At 32.7% G+C, this 25,023-nt stretch overlaps 3 protein-coding genes across 5 annotated transcripts; all 3 read right to left on the reverse strand.

Annotated features, from left to right (window-relative positions):
- Positions 1 to 241: 241 nt before the first annotated feature.
- Positions 242 to 1,387, reverse strand: LOC106431214 (transcription factor HEC1-like). Its single transcript, XM_013872019.3, has one exon. It carries the CDS (start codon positions 1,189 to 1,191, stop codon positions 496 to 498), a length of 696 nt encoding a protein of 231 aa, XP_013727473.1. The 5' UTR covers positions 1,192 to 1,387; the 3' UTR covers positions 242 to 495.
- Positions 1,388 to 18,821: 17,434 nt separating this feature from the next.
- LOC106431215 (autophagy-related protein 101) lies at positions 18,822 to 20,660 on the reverse strand. Of its 3 annotated transcripts, none has more exons than XM_013872020.3 (7): positions 20,453 to 20,552; positions 20,336 to 20,372; positions 20,036 to 20,121; positions 19,826 to 19,924; positions 19,506 to 19,671; positions 19,226 to 19,388; positions 18,822 to 19,092 (listed from the first exon to the last, which is right to left on the reverse strand). In XM_013872020.3, exons 1-7 carry the CDS (start codon positions 20,483 to 20,485, stop codon positions 19,014 to 19,016), a joined length of 663 nt encoding a protein of 220 aa, XP_013727474.1. In that variant the 5' UTR covers positions 20,486 to 20,552; the 3' UTR covers positions 18,822 to 19,013. The 3 variants fall into 3 exon arrangements, with proteins under 3 accessions (XP_013727474.1, XP_022553035.1, XP_022553034.1); XM_022697314.2 differs by having other exon boundaries at positions 20,245 to 20,372; positions 20,453 to 20,547; XM_022697313.2 differs by having other exon boundaries at positions 20,245 to 20,660.
- Positions 20,661 to 21,012: 352 nt separating this feature from the next.
- On the reverse strand, positions 21,013 to 23,483 carry LOC106431180 (L-ascorbate oxidase homolog). Its single transcript, XM_013871989.3, has 6 exons — positions 23,234 to 23,483; positions 23,003 to 23,112; positions 22,561 to 22,928; positions 21,766 to 22,477; positions 21,576 to 21,654; positions 21,013 to 21,499 (listed from the first exon to the last, which is right to left on the reverse strand). Exons 1-6 carry the CDS (start codon positions 23,384 to 23,386, stop codon positions 21,296 to 21,298), a joined length of 1,626 nt encoding a protein of 541 aa, XP_013727443.2. The 5' UTR covers positions 23,387 to 23,483; the 3' UTR covers positions 21,013 to 21,295.
- Positions 23,484 to 25,023: the final 1,540 nt, after the last annotated feature.

A 25,023-nucleotide genomic window follows, 5' to 3' on the forward strand; every position in this document is an offset into this window, starting at 1 on the left:
AAAAAAAAAAAACCTTGTCGATAAATTTGCAAATCACCAGCATGAATCCACTGTTAACTATAAATAAATTCTAAAAGGAAACATTAAGGACCTCTGATGATTGGGAATGTTCCCTTTTTAGTTTGACAAACTTGAAATAAACATTTAGGTTTAATAAGTAAACATACATATGATATATTTAGTGTGACAACAACAAAAAGGTCACACACACACAAGCCTGTAAGCTGAAAACATCTATCACTAATGCTTAAAAATATTTCATTAACAAAGATAAGATATATTGATAGTAGTTTCTAATTTACAACCCACTCCAAAACCATGGAGAGTCTGACATTAGAACCATCACATACATAGCCTAAAACAGGAAGAATAAGGTCAAAAGACTCTTAATAGTTCCATTTTTTTATATTTGAAATTAATTGTACCGTCCCTAGAATCATTTTTTTTCTTCTTTCTTCAACATCAATATAATAATAGTAAAATTAAAAATAATCATCATCTAAGAATCTGTGCATTGCCCACCATCTGATGAGTCCCCATTGTTCCACACCCTTTCATAACCACTCCTCCGCCGCCACCACCACTCACCGCCCCCGTGACTCCACCACCGCCGACCAACACCCTACCTCCTCCCCCGCTGTTAACCACGGCTTGCCCCTCCAGGGATTGCACTTGTTTCTTTAGAAACTTCACGTAATGAATAGCTTCGTCGAGCATGGAAGCCGTATCCATCTTGGTTCCACCAGGAACAAGCCGTTGCAAAATACGGATCCTCTCGCTTATCCTTTCCCTTCGGTGCCGAGCAGCCACACTCTGTGGATCTTTAGAGATCCTCACGTTCCTCCTCTTAGGTGGCTTTACAGCCTCGGGATCGATATGTATCGGTTGCATCACGGCGATACGAAAGATCATCTCTCGCATAGCTGCCATGTTCGCGCTATTGTTTCTTTTGTCGTGCAGAACGGAAGAGTAAGCTGTGTTGGGAGAGAGAGAAGAAGGGTTTGTGAGTAATCCGGAACCGTACCGGAAACCGGGTTCATAGGTCATTGAGTCAGGATGGTTGTGGTTTGAGTTGAACAGAAAAGGGTAAGTGTTATTGTTGTTGTTGTGGTCGATGAAAGAGGGGTTTGTGTTACAGAACTCAGGAAGCTTCTCCATTTGTTGCATCATGTTCATTATGTCAGAATCCATGGAGAAATAGAGATGGGGAAGCTGTTGAAATGGGAATGGAGAGTAACTAAGAAAAGCTTACAAGAAAATGAAATTTAGGGCTTTTTTTCTTTCTTTTAGATGATTGATGATTGATGATGAGAGAAAGAGATGGTAAGAAATGGCAATGGTACTACTGCCCAATCAGAACTCAAGTAATACTACAGAAGAAGTGGAAGGATTTATATAGCCACTTGTGGCCCATCCTCTTCTTTTAACTTATACTATATATATATATTTTAATATAAAGAAATTCTTCATATTTTCAACTCTCAATTTCTGTGTACTTGTCTATATATACATATATGTGTGTATACATTCAATATTCAAATTTGTCTTATTGTCTCAGTGCAAATTCCAGTTTCACAAATGCATTCAAATTAACTATCAATACTATTAAATTAGAAACATGTCATATTGATAATAGTTGAGTCCAACTTAAAATATAACTGCATTTAAAATCAATATTACGTGTTTAAATATTAAAACTACATAATCTACATATTACGAAAATGGTTATTAAACTAACTTCTCCTTTAATTCCTATATTCTCGGGACCGTCACTCTTATCAATACTAACTAATTAAATTCCACGGTTACATTCCAGGTTTTGTATATTTGATGAACATACCAAAGTATCACTCGGTTGAATCTGTAATCATTTCCAGGTTCTGTAACTAATTAAAAAATAGTTAATTGTCTCAAAATCACTTTCCAATTACCCTTTATAGAATATCCAAAATTTTAAAAGTCACGTCTACCGTATTCTAAAACAAGATTTAGAATTCACGGTTACATAATATATTTGAGCGGGTGGAAGAATATGACCATAAGATTGAAATATATATATATATATATATATATATATATATATATATATATATATATATATATTTAATATATGTGTGTGTGTTTAGATGCTCACTCGATTTGGTGTAATGTTGAGGCCTGAAAAACTGGACAACAAAACCATAATTGTAATCTTTATAACACTTTTGAAAATCATAATGTATTTATATATAACGAGTGGGTTGGTCGCAAAATTTTGTTTAGTGGAGACGTAAGCTATGGAAAAGCGTATGTGCATCAGTTCATGTAGGAGTTACTATAAGTAGAATTATTACGTGACTTATCTTGCTTGGGAAGCAGAAACAAAAACGCAGAAGTAACGAGTAATAAAAGATCGTTACATTTACTAAGATCGATGATGACCGTCGATCCACGCAGGTATTGACCATAAGATCTTAGATCTCATATAGACCGTCTGGATCATTTGTCTCAGACACATGTCTTACATCGTCTGGCTTTAATTACGCGACAGAACAAGGTGCATGAACCGCTCCCACCAACACAGCAAACGGGAATTCCATTTTCCACAATTATTGATCGTATTATATGCATTTTCATCAACCCAAAACTTTTTTTTTTGGTAAATCAACCCAAACCTTTATTCCACCTTATTTCTCTTATCAACTGTTGGCGAAAACTCTATTTTTTTTATTGATCATCCACTGATTTTGCTGTATTGTATCAACAATATTGTTTTATGATCCAACAAAAATGATTCCTAACCAAGAAATTAAAATAGAAGAGAGCACACCATAATATCTATCGTTAGAACCCCCACATCCACATGAGATATGTCAGAATCCAGGGAGCAGTATTTTATTTCTAATAAATTCACTGGTTAAATATAAATTAATATGTAATCAATTGTATATTACTATGTAGTATGTATAAATTAATTACAATCTTTTGGTTAGAAAATGGGAAAATGTATAAGAAATGGTGGACGAACAAAAATAATATAGTAAAAGCAATATAGTATATACTATAATATATTATAAAATAATGGATGATGATTAATCGGATCGCACTTGACATCGAGTCCTATCGTATGGCACGCTTCTCAAAGCCGATCAGAGAACGACTTCAATAATTTTGTTTTATATTGTTAACGCATAATCCTCTCTCTCTTTCTCAGTAAGCGTCGTTGTAGATAATTTTTTTCCTTGCAAAATAAATATTGTTTTCGATTTTTAATACAAAATTTATTAGTTTTATTCAGTAATTTAGTTTTCTATTAGTTGAAATATGGTTAGATATATTGATAATTATATTTTTATATAGAAAATGTATAAAATTAATTATATCTTTAATCCGTGTACACAGATCCAAAACGACACCTAATATGAAATAGAGAGAGTATTTTATTTGTTGAATTTAACATATTATTGAATACTTTTGTTGCTTACCCCCACTGACTTTCCTTGATTTTCAGTTTATTAACATTGTCAACTTTTTGTTTTTCATTTTTGTTTCTCGCAGATGGCTTATTAACCAAAGAATTTACGATGAAATCGAAAAATAAAGAATCACCATCTGCTCCATCTGACAAGCCGATATCATTCCCAACATTGAGGAGGAAAACAAACAAATAAATTACCAATTTGCAAATGGAAATAGAGAAAAAAACAGTCATATTTATTTTTCTTTCATAACTTGTCCTCTATATGATAATTTTATTTACCAACCGCATAATCTTGATATGTCACGAACTAGATGAAATAATAATCTACAAGAAGAGTAACAAGAAACGTGCTATTGATTTAAGCAAAATACTAGCAAATACTAGTAGTAAATGGTTCTCACGCTAAAAATACACACACACAAGCTCTCACTGTTCTTTCGAGATCTGTCTGCTTCTTTTCGTACAAAATCACATTTAAGGCTGGTTTTTTATTTAAATATAATTATGATTTTTTCGTTGGTGGATGGTTCTTCCCCATAATTAGATAAAAACAAGCAGACAAACCAAGTGCTTCGATCTTGGTTTTACCTTCTTATATCGACACCAACGTATGCAAAATCCTACGAAATGATGACGCTTCACTGCCACCACTGAGTGCACTCTCTCAATCAAGAATCAACATATCCCTTTTTAACTTTTACCCTACACCACTACAACAATAAATACTCATCCTTGTGAAATTGTTCTCAACATTTACGTATAATATATAAACACAGCTAACGTTTGTAATCAGCAAGATCAAGAAAATATATATCAAAGATTCCGTTATTCTTTTATCTTTTACCAATCATGCATGCATGTTCAATTAAGAAAAACCATGCATGTAACTTTTGTAAACATCATGAACTGCATCATCTTATTTGGTGAGCTAAAAGGGGGAACAACAACTGTTATTTCTTGTTTATGCTTGGCAATTTCTATAGCAAGTTCGATTCGATAAACGAGCCCGTCTCGCATTTATACTCTTTTTCGACCATAATCGATCCTGATTTACTTTCGACTTGTTTGGGGTTTAATTAATTTTGTTATACATTTGATCGTGTTTCATCTTCGACAAAGAGTAAGCGGTACTTATCAAAGCATAAGTATCATCTATCGTTATAATTTCAGAGTTAGAAATTCAAAGTTGAAGGAATATATACTCGATAAAAAACTTATGGAATTCAAGATAAAAAGCGGGTCCATTACGATTATTACATCTAGGGATTCTTTTCACAATATTTATTTCATAGGTTTGGGACTTTATCATGACCTTCGTTTTGTTGTTGTTCTCCCTTTTCTCTCTCGAAAGATCTATGTGACAGCACAGTGGCAACAAAGGAGGACTTAAAAAACTTATGAAGGACCACAGACATATTACGCATATAAATGTCTTAAAGATATGAATATGATTGGTTGATCTCTGTATGGTAGTGGCCAAGCTGTCTCTCGGTTCAATGTATGTTGATATTAATCGTATTTTGGAACCAAATGTTAATCGTAGCGGTGTAAGTAATTATGGTATAGTTTATGAAAGCGTATAGAAACAAATACAGATTCGTATATTTGTAATAATTGTTGTTCTGTTTAGATCTCTAACTCTCTATAAGTACATTGAAACACATACAATTGTTTCGCACAATGCATAGTTTTAGAGTGGGCACTACGTATGTTACAATAAGAAGTTAATTATTGGAAACAAATATCATATCATATTTTATTTCCTTATTTTATTTTTAAATACTTGGGTAAGATACCAAAACTGAGATAGGTTGCCTCCCAACGCAAGGTAGCAATACAATTGTGTTCTTGTCCCAAGCATCATTTATGCTCCTTGCTCCACTAACAACCCATTTTATATTTATGATTAAACTAACTCAATCCAATTATTTTCACACAGGTAGTAAATAAATAAAATGCTAACTCCACAGAAAATTACATTGTTGTCTGATTATTGATAAGAAAAAGATCGTCCCACGTGAGATATCCCACAAACGTCCAAACATCACCACAGAGAGTCTCTGATCAATACAATATCCTTAAGATTACATTTATATAGACATTTTCTTATAATATCTTCTTGGGCAAGTGCACTGTATTCTTCTGACACATTTCTATCATCTTACCTTTTTAATTCTTTTGTTTTCTCTTTGAAATATTGAAGAAAATTTGAGAATTTTTTTATGTGTTTATTACATTATCTTTTCTTCAATGCATTTTTCTTCTTCTTCGTCTCCTCTGTCTCTCTTTATTCATCTTGGATAAATTCTCATCTTCTATCTAACAGGATAAAGTTGATGCACCGTTCATTGTTAATACTTTTTTTTTTTTCCATCTTTTATTAAATTGCTGGGCCGAAGCCCAAAACACAGAAAAAACACTAAAAGCCCACAAGATGGACATAACAAAACAGAAACAAATGGGCCTAAAGCCCAATCGACCCACAAACGTAAACGCGCGTCAACCAAACATACATGACCGTCCACACGTTGAGATTCACCGTAAACGCGACACACGCGTCCGGACACCTCATGCAATGTATATGAAGTATTTTATATCAAATACATGGAATATATATATTAATAGGAACAAATAAATATTCGAGATATTGTCAAATTAGCGACATCGTGTATGTCAGTGTACTAGTAGGTTCCAACTAAAACTGAACCGATTAAGTGTTTTTTTGTAAGTGCTTGAACCGATTAAATGTTTTATAAAAAAATTCAAGATGCAAACAAAAGTCAAAATCTAGAACACGGAAGCTTGGTAGGAATGTACTAAAACGATATTGTTGATGTACCATTTAAGTAATTTGTAAAAGTGCAGTAAGATTGGGGAAAGAATGGGGACAAACAAATAGGTGGGTTGATAAAGATTTTTTTATTTTATTGAATTATAGAATAGTAGGCTTTTAAAATGGGTAGGTGTTGAAATACAGATCCCGATTTTATATAAGTTTGTTTTATATATTGGTTTTCTTACTCTTTTTTTTTTGTTGGTTTGTTGATTATTTGGTATTCTGGTGCATTTCTTTGACTCCCTCGCACCTACGTCTCTTGTGCTATGTTAAATGTACTCATCTCTAACTTTCCCGGCCGGTGCACCTCACGACATATGCAAAACAAAATAGGATGTAAGATAATATATATGTATTTTGATGATTTGGGTATATGTGAATATTTTTTCTGCTTTCGTCTCTTGATTTGAGAAGTGTCGTGTAATATATTGATGATACATGTGGAAATCGGACATGCTCATCCGTAAGATGAACTCCGCGATGAGGTCAGAAAATGATCCTAGGTAGGAATCAACTAGGCTCCGACCCCTTTTGCTCGTTACTCCTAATTAATGATTATGGCTGGGCCACAAACTTTTCTTCTCGCTGGGATTCTAATTTTGGGCCATGGCCCATAAATTCTCTCTTGTTGCTTTTTGAGTTTGGATTCCAAGTTTCTAACTAAGGTCTAGGGCCGGGCAAAAAAAAACCTGGATCCGAAGAACCGAACCAAATCCGAAAAAGTAATACCGAACTCGAACCAAAATTGATTAAATATCCGAACGGGTTCAAAATTTTGGTATCTAAAGAACCAAAACTGAGCCTGACCCGAATGTAACCGAAATAGATTTATATACCTAAATATTACTTATTTTTAGATTTAATGTTTATTAAAAACATCCAAAATATATAAGATACTTTTAAGTTGTATAAAATACTTGAAAATATACATAAATAGTCAAAAGTAAATGTCTAAAATAGTTAAAAGTAAATATCTAAAATAGTTAAAATATATTCAAAACAGCAAAATACTTGAAATATCTATTGATTTTCTATCCAAATATTCAAATCAAACCAATTTATATGTTAATTTTAGGTATTTTGACATACATTATACAAATTTATATAATATATATATATTATTTTGTTTTATAGCTTTTGAAAATTTTTAAGCATATAATGAATATTAAAATTTAAAAATAATTTAAACTGGTTATCAAAACCCGAACCGAATCCGGAAAGATTCAAACCGAACCCGAACTGAAATTTAGAAATACCCGACTGGAACTGCAATGTTTAAACCCGAAAATACGAAACCCGAATAGATCCGAACCGAACCTGAATGGGTATCCGAATGCCCACCCCCTACTAATGTCTATTGGGTTCTTTATGGGTTTCTATTTTCAGTTATTATTATTAGAGTAGGAATTTATGTAATGCAATTTAATTTAATGCAATGAAATGTTCCAAAAAAAATATCGTGTAATATATAACAGATCATATACTGATCATATTGATTAGCACTTATTCTTCAAGTGTCGACACTCTGGAAAAGTGTAAAAAGAACTAGTAGGAGAGATATTGAAGGAAGCTTTTACTCTAGAATGGAGTGAGGTTCTAGAAGTAGTTTCTCATTCGATACACTCTCCAAGCTTTATTGCATAGTTTATGCAGGGAACGAAATGCTCGTAGACATGGAGATCAATCAAGAGATCAAAAGGTCTTGATCAAATGTGTGGATAAATTGATAAGATTAAAGATGTTAGCAGTCAAATGGAAGGATCAAAAATACGTTGAAAAAGGGTTATGCGTATGGTTTGGATCAAGAATACATGGCTCTTCTTAGTTTTCGAAGTCCTGAAGGTTACCTCTACGAAAATATTGAGTTTTACGTTAAACGCTTATATTTTTTTTTTTGTGTTAATTTTCTAATGACATATTAAATTTGTATTAATGTATGTAAAACTCTTTTCATGGTATATGGGATCATTATAATTTTTTATCAATTAATTTATTAAAACTTCAAAATACTCTCTAAATCAATGGAATAACCGCTATAAAATCGATATTCTCTTGGAAAACAGAGACAACAAAGGTTTCAAACCTCTTTGAACATCATCATATGTTAGTGTAAGATGAACTATCTATTAAAAAAATATTGTCGTATTTATTGAATTTTTATCCAAATCTATGTATAAATCGATATGTATATATTGAGTTTTACGTTAAATGCTCAAGATAATGAAGCTTATACTTTTTAGTATTGTTTTAAAATTGCTAACCATATTCTACATTCGTATTAATGTATTTTAAACTCTCTATTATGGTACATGGACATCGTTCTAATTTTTTATCAATTAATTTAGTAAAATTTCATATAATCCCTAAATTAGTGGACTAACCATTATAAAATCTATATTCTCTAAAGAAACATAGACAACAGAGATTCCAAGCTTCTTTTGACCATCATCATATTTTAGTTTAGGATGCAACAACGCATTAAAAAATTATTTTTATATTTTTGATTATTTTCAAAATATATGTATAAACCCTTACGAAATAATGAGTTTTACGTTAAACGCTCTATATACAGAAGTTTAAAATTTTTAGTGTTGTTTTGAAATTTTTAACCACATTCTACATTTGTATTAATGTAAGTTTAGCTCTATTTCATGGTATATAAGAATCGTTATAATTTTTTAATCAATTAATTTAGTAAAATTTCATAATACTCTCTAAATTGGTGGTATAACCACTATAAAATCACAATTTTCTTTAAAACGGAGAGGACAAATGCTCCAAACCTCTTTGAACATCATCATATACTAAATATGTTAGTATATGATGCAACTATGCATTAAAACAATATTGTCATATTTTTTTTGAAATTTTCTCAAAATCTCTGTGTTAACCCCTACGAAAATATTGAGTTTTCAGTAAATGCTTTATATACTGAAGCCTATAATCTTTAGTGCGGTTTTAAAATTTCTAATCATATTTTACATTTGTATTAATGTATGCTAAACTCTCTTTCATGGTACATGTCCATCGTTCAACGTATTTTATAAATTAATCTAGTAAAACTTCATATAATACTTAAATTAGTGGACTAACAATGATAAAATCACTGTTCTCTAAAGAAACATAGACAACATTCCAAGCCTCTTTGACCATCATCATTTGTTAGTTGAGGATGCACCTACGTATTAAAAATTATTGTTATATTTTTGATTATTTTCAAAACCTATGTTTAAACCCATACGAAATAATGAGTTTTACGTTAAACGCTCTATGTACTGAAGTCTAAACTTTTTAATGTTGTTTTAAAATTTCTAACCACATTCAATATTTTTATTAATGTATGATAAACTCTCTTTCTAGGTACATGAGCATCAATTCAATTTTTTTTATAAATTAATTTAGTAATATTTCATATACTCCCTAAATTAGTGGACTAACCATTATAAAATCGCTATTCTCTAGAGAAATGAAGATAACAAAGGTTTCAAACCTCTTTGATCAGCATCATATATTAGTACATGAGGCAACTATCAATTAATTTAGTAAAACTTCATAATACTCCCTAAATCAGTAGAATAACCACTATAAAATCGCTATTATTTTGGAAAACAGAGACCAAAAAGGTTTCAATCCTCTTTGAAAATCATCAAATGTTAGTGTAGGATGAACTCTCCATTAAAAAAATATTGTCATATGTTTTGAATATTTATCCAAATCTATGTATCGCTATGAATATATTGAGTTTTATGTTAAACACTCTATATAATGAAGCTTACACTTTTTAGTGTTGTTTCAACATTTGTATTTTAAACTCTATTCAGGGTACATGAGAATCTTTCTAATTTTTTTATCAATTAATCTAGTAAAACTTCATATAATCCCTAAATTAGTGGACTAACCATTATAAAATTGCTATCTCTAGAGAAACATAGACAACAAAGATTTCAAGCCTCTTTGACCATCATCATATGTTAGTATAGGATGCAACAATCCATTAACCAATATTGTTATATTTTTGATTTTTTTTTAAATCTATGTATAAACCCGTAAGAAATATTGAGTTTTACGTTAAACGCTCAATATACTGAAATTTAAACTTTTTAGTGTTATTTTAAATTTTCTAACCACATTCTAAATTTGTATTAATGTATGTTTAGCTCTCTTTCATGGTATATAGGAATAGTTATAATTTTTAATCAAATAATTTAGTAAAATTTCAAAATGCTCCCTAAATTGGTGGAATAATCACTATAAAGTCACTATTTTCTTGAAAAACAGAGACAACAAAGGCTCCAAACCTCTTTGAACATCATCAAATGTTAGTACAGGATGCAACTATGCATTAAAAAAATATTGTCATATTTGTTTTTGAAATTTTCTCAAAATCTATGTGTTAACCCCTACGAAAATATTGAGTTTTCGGTAAATGCTTTATATACTGAAGCCTATAACCTTTAGTGTGATTTTCAAATTTCCAATCACATTTTACATTTGTATTAATGTATGTTAAACTCTCTTTCATGGTACATGAGCATCGTTCAACTTTGTTTATAAATTAATTTAGCAAAATTTCATATACTCCATAAATTAGTGGACCAACCATTATAAAATCGATAATCTCTGGAGAAATGGAGACAACAAAGATTCCAAACCTCTTTGATCATCATCATATATTAGTACATGAGACAACTATGCATTAAAGCAATATTGTTATATTTTTTGAATTTTTCTCAAAATCTATGTGTTAATATACGAAAAATATTTAGTTTTTACGTTAAATGCTCTATATACTGAAGCCTATAATCTTTAGTGTTGTTTTAAAATTTCTAACCACATTCTACATTTGTATTAATGTATGTTTAGCTCTCTTTCATGGTATATAGGAATCGTTATAATTTTTTATCAATTAATTTAGTAAAATTTCATAATACTCCATAAATTAGTGGAATAACCACTATAAAGTCAATATTTTCTTCAAAAACGGAGACAAGAAAGGCTCCAAACCTCTTTGAACATCATCATATATTAGTGTAGGATGAACTATCCATTAATGTTAACCCCTTCGAAAACATTGAGTTTTTGGTAAATGCTTTATATACTGAAAACCTATATTCTTTAGTGTTGCTTTAAAATTTCTAACCACATTATACATTTGTATTAATGTATTTTTTAACTCACTTTCATGGTATATGGCATCTTTCTAATTTTTATCAATTAATCTAGTAAAACTTCGTATAATCCCTAAATTAGTGAACTAACAATTATAAAATCGTCATTCTCTAAAGAAACATAGACAACAAAGATTCCAAACCTCTTTGATCATCATCATATGTTAGTTGAGGATGCACCTACGTATTAAAAATTATTGTTATATTTTTGATTATTTTCAAAACCTATATATAAACTCATACGAAATAATGAGTTTTACATTAAATGCTCTATGTACTGAAGTCTAAAATTTTTAGTGTTGTTTTAAAATTTATAACCACATTCTATATTTGTATTAATGTTTGATAAACTCTCTTTCTTGGTACATGAGCATCAGTTCAATTTTTTTTTATAAATTAATTTAGTAAAATTTCATATACTCCTTAAATTAGTTGACTAATCGTTATAAAATCGTTATTCTCTAGATAAATGGAGATAACAAAGGTTAAAAACCTCTTTGATCAGCATCATATATTAGTACATGAGGCAAATATGCATTAAAACAATATTGTTATATTTTTTGATTTTTTTCTCAAAATCTATGTGTTAACCTCTACGAAAATATTGAGTTTTTGGTTAATACTTTATATATTGAAGCCTATAATCTTTAGTGTTGTTTTAAAATTTCTAACCACATTCTAAATGTTTATTAATTTATGCTAAATTATCTTTCATGGTACATGAGCATTGTTCAAAATTTTTAATCAATTAACTTAGTAAAACTTCATATACTTCCTAAATCAGTGGACTAACCACTATAAAATCGATATTCTCTAGAAAAACGAACACAACAAAGGTTTCAAACCTCTTTGAACATCATCATATGTTAGTGCAGGAGGCAACTATGTATTAAAACAATATTGTTGTATTTTTGAATTTTTCTCAAAATCTATGTGTTTACTTACCCCTACGAAAATATTGAGTTTTACGTTAAAACCTCTATACACTGAAACTTATACTTTTTATTGTTGTGTTAAATTTTCTAATGACATTTTAAATTTGTATTAATGTATCTTAAACTCTCTTTCATGATATATGAGATCATTCTAATTTGTTATCAATTAATTTAGTAAAACTTCATAATACTCTCTAAATCAGTAGAATAACCACTATAAAATCGCTATTATCTTGGAAAACAGAGACCAAAAAAGTTCCAAACCTCTTTGAACTTCATCATATGTTTGTGTAGGATGAACTATCCATTAAAAAATATTGTCGTATTTATTGAATTTTTATCCAAATCTATGTATAAATCGATATGTATATATTGAGTTTTACGTTAAATGCTCAAGATAATGAAGCTTATACTTTTTAGTATTGTTTTAAAATTTCTAACCATATTCTACATTTGTATTAATGTATTTTAAACTCTCTATTATGGTACATGGACATCGTTCTAATTTTTTATCAATTAATTTAGTAAAATTTCATATAATCCCTAAATTAGTGGACTAACCATTATAAAATCGATATTCTCTAAAGAAACATAGACAACAGAGATTCCAAGCTTCTTTTGACCATCATCATATTTTAGTTTAGGATGCAACAACGCATTAAAAAATTATTTTTATATTTTTGATTATTTTCAAAATATATGTATAAACCCTTACGAAATAATGAGTTTTACGTTAAACGCTTTATATACTGAAGTCTAAACTTTTTAGTGTTGTTTTGAAATTTCTAACCACATTCAACATTTGTATTAATTTATGTTTAGTTCTCTTTCATGGTATATGGTAATCGTTATAATTTTTTAATCAATTAATTTAGTAAAATTTCTTAATACTCCCTAAATTGGTGGAATAACCACTATAAAATCTTTATTTTCTTAAAAACGGAGAGGACAAAGGCTCTAAACCTCTTTGAACATCATCGTATGTTGGTACAAGATGCAACTATGTATTAAAACAATATTTTCATATTTTTTTGAATTTGTTTCAAAATTTATGTGTTAACCCCTACGAAAATATTGAGATTTCGGTAAATGTTTTATATACTGAAGCCTATAATCTTTAGTGTGGTTTTAAAATTTATAATCACATTTTACATTTGTATTAATGTATGTTAAACTCTCTTTCATGGTACAAGAGCAACGTTCAACTTTTTTTAAAAATTAATTTAGTAAAATTTCATATACTCCCTAAATTAGTGGACTAACCACTATAAAATCGCTATTCTCTAGAGAAACGAAGACAACAAAGGTTTCAAACCTTTTTGACCATCATCATATATTAGTGCATGAAGAAACTATGCATTAAAACAATATTTTTATATTTTTGAATTTTCTCAAAATCTATATGTTTACCCGTACGGAAATATTGAGTTTTACGTTAAACGCTTCATATACTGAAGATTATACTTTTTATTGTTGTGTTAAATTTTCTAATGACATTTTGCTAAACTCTCTTTCATGATATATGGATCATTCTAAATTTTTATCAATTAATTTAGCAAAACTTCATAATACTCCATAAATCAGTAAAATAACCACTATAAAATCGCTATTATCTTGGGAAACAGAGACAAAAAAGGTTTCAAACCTCTTTGAACATCATCATATATTAGTGTAGGATGAACTATCCATTAATAAATATTGTCGTATTTTTTGAATTTTTATCCAAATCTATGTATAAATCGCTATGAATATATTGAGTTTTACGTTAAACGCTCTACATAATGAAGCTTATACTTTTTAGTATTGTTTTAAAATTTCTAACCACATTCTACATTTGTATTAATGTATTTTAAACTCTCTTTTATGGTACATGGACATCTTTCTAATTTTTTATCAATTAATCTAGTAAAACTTCATATAATCCCTAAATTAGTAGACTAACCATTATAAAATCGATATTCTCTAAAGAAACATAGATAACAAAGATTCCAAGATTCTTTGACCATCATCATATGTTAGTTTAAGATGCAACTATGAATTAAAAAATTATTTTTATATTTTTGATTATTTTCAAAATATATGTATAAACCCATACAAAATAATGAGTTTTACGTTAAACGCTTTATATACTGAAGTCTAAACTTTTTAGTGTTGTTTTGAAATTTCTAACCACATTCAACATTGATAGACCATGGATTTTACCCACTTTTAACCATGGTCTATAAGTGTTTTAATAACTAATTACTACTATATAGAGTATATTTAGAGTGTTTATAGGTTCAGGTACGTTCTCAAGAAATATGGTGATTTTGGAGCCTTTTGAGATGCAGAACTGCATAGACGTATCAGATGTTTAGCTATGAATTGTGTGACCTTCCCACCATTAGATTGATCTCATCGTTTGACATAAGATGGAGCTTTGAGTTATCTTTCCAATGCCACCGGTTTGAGGTCAATCAGCATCATGTAGCAGAAGTTATGCCCGTTTTATTGAGGAGTGGTCAGTCTGCCTCGCGAGAGGAAGCTGTCGAGAAGAGGAACGTATGTCGATCGATGCAGAACTCTTGACATCGATCGATATGGATGCCAGAATGCGGGCTGAGCATATTTTATGACCGCTGAAGCCCAGAAGCAACCTCAAATTACCAGAATACCCTTTGACGACCTAAATCCCTATTTATGTGCTTTCTAAGCCATTGTTGACGGCTAAGCTTTCTTTAATTCATTGTTCTTAGTAGGAGAGAAAGGAGGAACTCCTTCAGAGTCCTTCTGGAACTCCATTGTCTTTGGTTTTTATATCTATTGCAATTTCATCTATTCTATCCATGATTTATGTGACAAACTTCATGTCTGAATAAATCCACCTGTTAGGTTTAGGGTTCAGATAGGTTATGAGGGATTAGCCCAAAATATAGAACTGCTAAGTTGTGATATTCATCATAGGATTGTTCTTACTGCTTGTGTTCTAGAGTCATGAACTAGAACCCTGATCTTAGAATCATTAGGCACAATGCCATTGCTTGGTCTTTTCTCTGAACTGAATTCTATTGAGCTAGGTATGCTAGAAACATACGAGAGTTGATTTAGGAACCTTAGTGAACACATATTCAACCATATCGTAAAGCTTACTAGAAGCGATATCGATCGATGATCCAATAGATTAATCGATCGATATTGTGAAAGGTCTATCGATCGATATTCCTATAGAATATCGATCGACACTTACTACAGATCAACATTACGAGAGCTGAGATCTTAGATCTAGTGATAGATAATTTAGCCTAGCTTAATCGTATAACTATTAGATCTTTTGTGTGTCCTAACTCCCTGTGGATTCGATCCCTAAGTACTAAAACTCGACCTCTTATTTGAGAGAGTATAAATCACTCCTTAGGGTAATTTGAGTGATATCAAATTTGGCGCCGTTGCCGGGGAGCTTTGATTGCCATTAGATCTTGTCAAGTTAGATTTAGTCTAGGTTTTACTACTGTTCAAAAAACTGATAAAAATTTTTCTTCTGTTTCAGGTACATCCATATGAGTACCAGGAGCAATAAAGGGATATGGCTCTTACTAGTAGAGCCACTGGATTTGGAACGCGTGATCCATAAGTCTAAGAGGGCAGTCGACACCCTTCAAGCAGCGATTGGCAGCGTAGAAATCCAAGCGTCGATCGACACTGTTCATCCGGTGAAAAACGACACCACTTGCAGGGAGACAGATAAGATCGAAGTGCTCATACTTAAGGTCGATGAGAATGAGATGTTAAGAGACAAAGAAGGTCACACTCGCAACAGCGCAGGACAATTGATTAATGCTCAGGGTGCTGTGATCCCTGATGTGATTGTTGTTGCTGAGATGAATGACTTTGACTTGAGCCAAGAGTGGTATGATTGGTTAGGTCAAGACCCCTTCCAGAGTCTTCCTCATCAAGATCCCAGAAACCACATCGAAGAGCTGGAGGATCTCGTGTCAAGGAGTGAGCAGAATGAAGTGTCTGAATACCATATGCTCTGCAAGATCTTCTCCTATTCTATCTATGGGGATGCATTCAGCTGGTTCAGTCAACTACAACCAGGATCTCTAACCAGCTGGGATGACATTGAAAGAGCCTTCCTTTACAAATTTCTTGATGATGCTGAAGCAACTCGAGAAAAGGAGAAAAATGATAAATGGGACAGGTTCTTGGCATCGTTAGATGAGGAGTATATGATTCCAATACAGCTGCTCGACGAAATTATGGCAAAAAGGGATGAACAACATGGATTTGGAGAGCCGAGCAAAGGAGAAGAAGATGAGACTAGTTATCCGACCTCAACATCGAACAACACCAGCACCTCAACATCGATCGAGGGTATGACCTCAACGTCGATCGACGACAAGACCTCAACATCGATCGACATTACCACTTCATCGTCGATCGACAGTGGGCACGTATCAGAGCAGAAGAAGTTCGATGTATGTGAAAATCTTAGGGATGGAGATACCACTACGCGATCAGACAAGTCTAGGGGGAAGAAGATGAGGAATTGGAAGAAGAGAAAAAGGATCGAAGACGTTCCTTAGGTATCATTGATTCCTCGCTTCTTAGATGGTGTCAGGAAATCCAGAGTGTGCAGCAGATGCTTCTCAAAGCTATTTGCAAAGCTTCGAGTACTCCTTATTGCTGAGATGATAGACAAAGGAGAAGAGTATATGGAGGAGGCTTTCACACAAGAATGATAAAGCTTCAGAGAGTAGAAACTGAGACTTGTTTTGGAGCGAGTTCTCATCCTCATCCGGACTAAATCATATCTCCAAAGTCAAGCTAAATGACTATAACAAAACGTTGAGTGGGAGACAACCCACTATTAGGTAATTTCTTTCAGTTTAGTTTAGATTGTTACTGATTAGCGTTTCTATTTATTGCAGGTGAAAAAAAGCGGATGAACAGTCATCATATATTAGTACATGAGGCTACTATGCATTAAAGCAATATTATTATATTTTTTGAATTTTTCTCAAAATCTATGCGTTGATCCCTACGAAAATATTGAATTTTTGGTAAATATTTTATATACTGAAGCCTATAATCTTTAGTGTTTTAAAATTTCTAACCACATTCTAATTTTTTATTAATTTATGTTAAACTCTCTTTCATGGTACATGAACATCGTTCAAATTTTTTAGTCAATTAATTTAGTAAAACTCCATAAACTCTCTAAATCAATGGACTAACTACTATAAAATCGCAGAGACAATAAAGGTTTCAAACCTCTTTGATCATCATCGTATATTAGTGCATGAATCAACTATGCATTAAAACAATATTGTTATATTTTTTGATTTTTTTTTCAAAATCTATATATGTGCTTACGGATCTTTGAGTTTTGTTTGATTTTATTTACAAATCAACAATATATGCACTTTAATAGAAGTTTTGATTGAATATATTTTACATTCATTCAAGAAAAAAATTATATTGATTATGTGGATGTATATTATTTTTTGGTTTTCTGCAAACAGACAAAATATATAAATCAGTGATTCAATAAAGAGTGGTTAGATCTTAAAAATTTACCATGTAATATATCTTAAACTAATATTTTATGTAATGTTCGCACATGTCATTTGGGATAAAAAGAGAGTGTCAGTCAGTGCGTGAGCAAATTAGACCAGTGGGTACAGAGAAAGGAAGGCTCTGAACCAGTAGACACGTCTTCACACACACAACACACTTCTCAGTTCTTACATGTCTCTATCTAACAATGTTGGTGTGAAGATCTGCATGCTTATCTAATTATTACTCTCCTTATCCATTCTTTATCCGAGGCGACAAGCTTCGCTTGATTCTGTTTCTTCACAAAACGAATGTATTCTGTTTCTTGTGACCGTTTTCCCGCACCACAATTTACAACTATAACCCTCTCTTCTTACGTTTGGGACATAATCATATTTGTTATCATAAGACAATTTCATCATAACTAAAATCCATGATCAAGTTGGTTTAACTAAAATATTTAGTTTAACTTACACAAATTTAATTGGGATTTTATTTGACAAGATCCAGTTTTGAGAATTATTTTAGAGGTATGAAACGCATTGATTCTCCTCCCCCCCCCCCCCCCCCCCCCCCCCCCCCCCCCCACACCCAAAAAAAAGGGTCCTAAATGCATTGGAAAAGTAATCACTGTAGTAGTAATTGGTAGCACATCTAGTCACGCCATCAATGTCTTTAGGTCCATATGATAATTTTTTAATTTTGGGAAAGATAACAAGTACGGTGTGGACAATAATCTGAAACTAAATTAGCTTCCTTGCCCTCGTTGTGAGTCAACCAACAGGAAGTTCTGTTACTACAATTTTTCTCAGCGTCGCTACAAATCAGAGTGAGAAACGTTTGGCTGTCTGTCTGTTTGTTTGATTGATTTGACGACACTAATGTTAATCCCAACTTTCTACGTCTTATTTATTCGTTTACATAGAGATAAGAGATCCCATCAACAACCCACAAACCCAAGGAAGAGGCAAAACGTTTATATGTTTACTTAATACATAAGAAATGCAAGTAGCTAGGAAAGAAGTCAGTTGATTGGAGAAAGTAAACAGATATATATGTGAATCATCATCAACTGATCATGGATGGATCGGATGGCCACTGTTGAGTAGTATCCTCTTCCACATATCCTTCCCAAAGGTTGAATCCGATGAGGCGCTGAAACCAAAAAGTTAGTTCCACTCAATCAACACTTTTGACTCATCTTTAACAGTACATATATATCTTATACAAGGCCAAGGCCAAGGCCAGCAAGTAAAAATCCTTTCTTCCTCTATAAACAGCAGTGTACCTTGTGATAGTGATCTCAAAAGGGCAATAGATTTCACGATCGTCGTTGATAGGAGGAGGAACATGATCCTTTTTGTCATTAACGAATTTAATGATTTGGAACAAGACTTGTTGAAGGGATTGCTCAAGCTGTTTCCTACGACAACTTCTCGCCTCAGACGCATCTACGTAGAGTCATTTGGATAAATATTATTTAGAACATGGCAAATCACTCCTCCACTTTTATGATAATTTAGAAGAAAAAAAAAAGAGTATATTCATTAAATGATACACGTACGTACCACCAAGGTCCATAACTAGCTTAGAGTTTCCGACTGGGGATTTAGTGGGATGGAGAACCACATCCACATTAAGATTGATGTACCAGCGTTCCCAGAAGGAGCGATGATCAGTTTTACTAGCGTACCATGGCTGTTTGCTTTTGGCTTTATAAAACGATACACATAACTACTTGCCAAGAAGAGATAATTAAATTTTAATGAAAAAAAAGACAAGAGTATATATATGATGACAAGAAGCCACCATTAGCCTATATGCTGTAATAAGGTTCAGGCTTTGCTGTGAAGTAGAATAGAGAAAAGGAATATGAGAGTATATACACCTGAGTCTTCTTCTTGTTGGGGTGTTTCTCAATCCAGCTAATGAAATGCTCAATCCTGTCGTCAATCTTTTTTTCCACTTCTATTTCACCACATTGTACCTGACAATGTCAAAAAACAAAAACAACCAAAGCATACTACTAATCTCAAAAAAAAAAGAATGAAGTACGATGATATCTTAAACTAGCATGCATGATTGATCAGAGAGTTACGTAAGTGATGTCAAAAAGCTCCAAATCAATATCTTTAGGGCGGATAAGACCAAGTGCTCTGTGGAAGACTATCGTATGTAGAATGCCTGCCCGGCCCATCCATCCATCAATAAATAAATAAAAAAAGATATGATCTGATCAGACCTCTAAAAACTGGCATCTGAATAATCTCAAAACTTAAAAACATGATGAGGTTTGATCAGTAGTACGTAGTAGTAGTAGTAGGATCATCCAATCAGCTAACTGAGTGAGAGCACATGAATCAAAAACCTACCTACTTCCTCCTATAACTAAACTTACAGCGTAGAACCTCTCGTATCTCGAATGATTCCACTTCCTGCACGAAACCAAATAGAAACACGAGACTCATCTCTCTCTAGCAAATAACAAGAAGAAGAGGGAGGAGGATTTTGATACCAGTTCCTTCAGCTGACAAACTTGGCAATTCATTTTTGAAACTCTCCGATCCAAAGCAGCGATTGAGTTTTATGATCGTCCAAACGTACAAGAAACTGCTTCCTTTTATTTATATATACCAAACCCTCTTAGACTTCATCCCCTAGTCAAACTTTCTTTTTCAAAGCTCTGTTTTGGGTATGGACATCTCTTCTATTAGGCTTTTTTAGGCCCACTATCTCTCAAAAATGTCTGTTTTTTTTCTTAACACACACCCATTTTTAGTTTTAGTTTTCTCCTTGGAAAGTTGTTTGATTGCTAGTATATCTTCCATTACCAAAAAAAAAAAAGATGTTTTAAATGATTTGCATTAGTTTTGTTGTCAACCGTCTGAAAACACTTTACATATTATAAATAGCACACTATCTTTCTGTTCTTGTGGTATCATACATAATAATCTTATAACATGAAGAAAATGCATCATCCCCAGTGGGTATTGTTCAGTGTCAGAGCATATAGATATAACATTTTTGCGAGAATTGTAGCATCTATCCCAAAAGTTACAGTTGATTTTTTGGTAATACAGAAAGATATTTGGATTATATAAAGAAAAAACAAGTTGACTGGAGTTATACAAAATATTTATTTATTTTTAAACCTCCAATCTGAAGAAACAACCTACTTAAAAGGCATTAAACTTCTCTCTCCCTCCCTGCGGTGTTTAACACATTACAAATGTAAAAAAACCAGCCATACTCTCATGACCAGAAATAACAAAACCATTAACCCTCAAACAAACACATGATCAACTTAAATAATAAAAAAAAGAGCAGATGAAGTAAAAACTTGTATAAAATGATCACTCTAAAGGTGTCTTCCAACAGCTTTGCCACAGCGAAGAAGATTATCTGGAGGATTGTACTCATTGGCAAGACTCTTCACTGGATCCCACACTTTTAGATAAAACTGTTGTCCCAGATATTGTCTGTCCCATCTAGCTGATCTCATACTCCACATCCCTTGATTGTCCAAAGACACCAATATTGTTGTCCAAGCGTTTGGGTACACCTGCCCATTTTTATATATGCACAATCAACAACATGGGAAACACCTCAAAGTTTTGGTTTAATTATGACAGCTCTACCTGAGTTGTGTGTCTTGTAAGAGCATCAGCAAGATTGTAAAGTCTTCTCTTGGCAGGAGTCCATTGTCCAGAACCAAATCTACGTGTGTCATAACAAAAGAAAACAGTTGGAGAAACTCTGTCTTAACTTGAGAGTCAAAAAGCAACAAGCACCAATGCAAGAAGAAGAAGAGGAAACAGGAAGACTCACCCAACGACCCAAAAGTCATAACCGTCAAGGTGCCAAGACTGCACTGACTTCTCATTGTTCTGAAACACAATTTCAAGAAAATCATGGAGAGATGCTTGAACAACCGACGTCGCAACAGTCACACGCGAGTTAGAGGGGAAGCTCTGAATAGCATTCGTGCTGAACACTCCTGCGATGTTGAAGTGGTCAGCGAGTTTCACAGGCGTCTCTGAGTTCACATAAGAGACTCCGTTGACCGCATAGCGTTGCTTCCCGTTGATCAAAGGAGCTGAGTTCGAGAAAACAAACGACTTGGTCGGTTTGATTTTCCCATAGTGGAATGATCCTTGAGGGTTTGGCCTAGCTGCATTAGCCGTTAAGTTCCACCTGAATGTTCTGGCTTGTCTCATGGACCAAATAAGCTCTCCAGGAGGAAGAGGAGGAGGAGCACCAGAAGCTGGGACTCGGGAGTTTGAATAGCGCAACAGACCAGTAAAGTTAAGCTTCCTTCTCAGGAACCGGGTGCTTGCAACGATGTAATAATCTTTAGGAGGTTGGTTTAAGGTCACAAGAAGAGAGAGAGACTGGCCAACGTGAACGTCAAGAGACTCATAATCGTTTTGAATCACGTGAGAGCCTTCGACTTCGACTACTTTCATCTTATGTCCTTGGATTCTGAAATTGAAAGTGCTCGATAACCCAACATTGGAGATTCTCAACATGTAAGTCTTCCCTGAAAGATTTTAAGACACATGACGTAAAGGACAAGAAACAGTTTTTTTTTTTTAAGACAGCTGAGAGGTTTTATAAACTCACCTTGGTCGCCTGTGAATGAAGTTTGGGTTTGTCCGTTTATGAGCATACCGTCTGGAAATGGAAGGACCCCACCAGAGTCCAAACGCTGTTGGAGCGTTTTGTGGTTGGTTTTAAACCAATCACCGATGAGTAGAGTGAAGTCTGAGACTGGGAGAGGGTAAGGGATTGGGATCCTAGGCCTTGCATAGACGTTGATAGCTCCGAATCCACCGGCCGCTTTGTGAAAGGCTGTGGAAGGGAAGTAGTTGTAAGTTCCGATCTGATCTTTGGTTTGGAACTTGTAAGTGAAGTTTGAGTTCGGTGGGATTGGACAGTTTGTTCCCAGTACACCATCTTGCCATGAGTTCTTCCTCTGCTTTATTCCATTCCTAATAAACATTGAAAAAGAAATATCAAAAACCCATTTAAGTATGATCCAATCAGAAATAGTATAAGAGGTTACCAGGTCAAGAGGAAAGGTTGGTCAAGTTTGTTGATGAGATTGAGGATGATGTTGTCATTAGTCACAACTTCAAGCTTTGGACCAGGAAACTGACCATTGATCAGAATCACCTAAAACAAACAAAAATATATCAATCAAGAGTTTTTTTTAAAAAGGGTCAGAGCATCAAACAAAAAATGGATCTCAGAATGTCCATAAGTAGAAACTGTTGTTTTGTGTACTCATTTGTACCTGTTGAGGGACACCAAGAGGAGAGATAATGCCATAAGTCACTGTCCAAGTGTAAAACTTGTAAGGGCTTTCTCCTTTCACTGACACCAAACTGATCAACAAAGATCCAAGAAGGAGAATATGAAGCAAAGATGTTGCTTTCCCTCTTGCCATTTGAAGAATGATACTGACAGGAGACTGAAGACAGCTCAAAGGCTCTTTCTCCTCAAATGGGATTGAGAAATGTAGAGGACTTTGGTCTATAAAAATGCAATTAGATAGCGAGAGTTGCGGGTGACATTATTAAATGAGATTTAAAAATTCTAATACAAAAGGTAGTTCTAATAATCAATGACAGTGAAGATCTCGAGAGAGTTTTCGCTTTATTTTATTTGTTTGTTTGGTCAAAGTAATTAAATTCAACTATTCATCAATTAACTTCAACAATTTTTACACTATTTAACTTTTAGACACATGTTTCCTCTATTAAATTTTAAATGTTTGTCGACATATCTTTATATCTTTATATATAAAGTTAATTTTTTCTCTTCTTAAGACAAGTGGCAAGAGAGTTTGATGACATGTGTCTTTCATATATATTTTTTTTACATTTTAAGTCATTTTTCTTATAGATTATTGCAATTTAGCGAAGTACTTTCTAATTATGCATTATTTACTCTTTTAATATTAACAATCTTTGTATAAAATTTGATAATTTATTTTATTGGTCACTAAAATTCAAGATGAATAAAAAATCTTTATATATAAAATTAATAAATAATTTTAAATATTTTCTATTATTTTTGTTATTTTACCATTTTCTATTATTTTATGAGGAGATGATTCATGATGAGGAAGAAGAGAAGCACGACGGGCAAAGCCAAGATAAACTTATGTATACAGACTCCCAATCACAACAGGAGAGGTATGATTCGGGAAGAGGCGTCGGTATGGATATCGAGGAAGAGGTCGTGGTAGATTTGGATATCAACAAAACAGATATTATAGGCAAGAGAGAGACGCATCAAAGGTTGAGTGTTACCGATGTGATAAGATAGATCACTTCGCTCAGAACTGCCCTACAACTTCCACAAATAACCAAACTAATAAGAAAAAACTAGAATACAACACATAATCTAAACCTACAACTTCCACAACCAAAAGAAAAAAGCTAAATACTATAGTAACACTAACTCAATAAAAGTCTGGAGCTGGAAAAAGATCAACAAAGAAAACTAACTTATCTCATCTTACCAATAATATCATGGATAAAACAAGCAGATGTTAGAAAAGATAAAAGGATATTCCTTCTGTTCCAAAATATTTGATGTTTTGAGTGTATGCACAAGAATTAAGGTATACACTTTTTTCTAAAAAAACATTAAAAATATAAACCAAAATTAATTAATCCAATCCTTTAAAATAAATATAAAACATCACTGGTCACACAGTTTTCAATAAAATTTAAATTAATATAAAATATCAAAACATCATCTATTTTGAAACATCATAAACTTTCTAAAACATCATCTATTTTGGAACAGGTGAAGTAAAATATAAGACAAAGCATTCCTCCGAGCTCAAAGGAGTGTGATCAAGCACCAACCCAAAAAATCCAAAAACCTCAAAAAGGTCAGAGAAAGAATAATCATCAGGAGACCAGAGTCACCACGAAAGAAGACACATGCCTCAAGCACCGGAATCACAACCACCAGCTAAAAGGTAAGAAGCACCTTACAAAATAAACAAGCACATACAAGACGTTCATGCCAGCGAAGAACCACAAAGCTCTAAGTAGAAGAGACCAAAGC

The sequence above is a fragment of the Brassica napus genome, chromosome C2 (assembly GCF_020379485.1).
Source record: "Brassica napus cultivar Da-Ae chromosome C2, Da-Ae, whole genome shotgun sequence".
NCBI lineage: Eukaryota > Viridiplantae > Streptophyta > Magnoliopsida > Brassicales > Brassicaceae > Brassica > Brassica napus.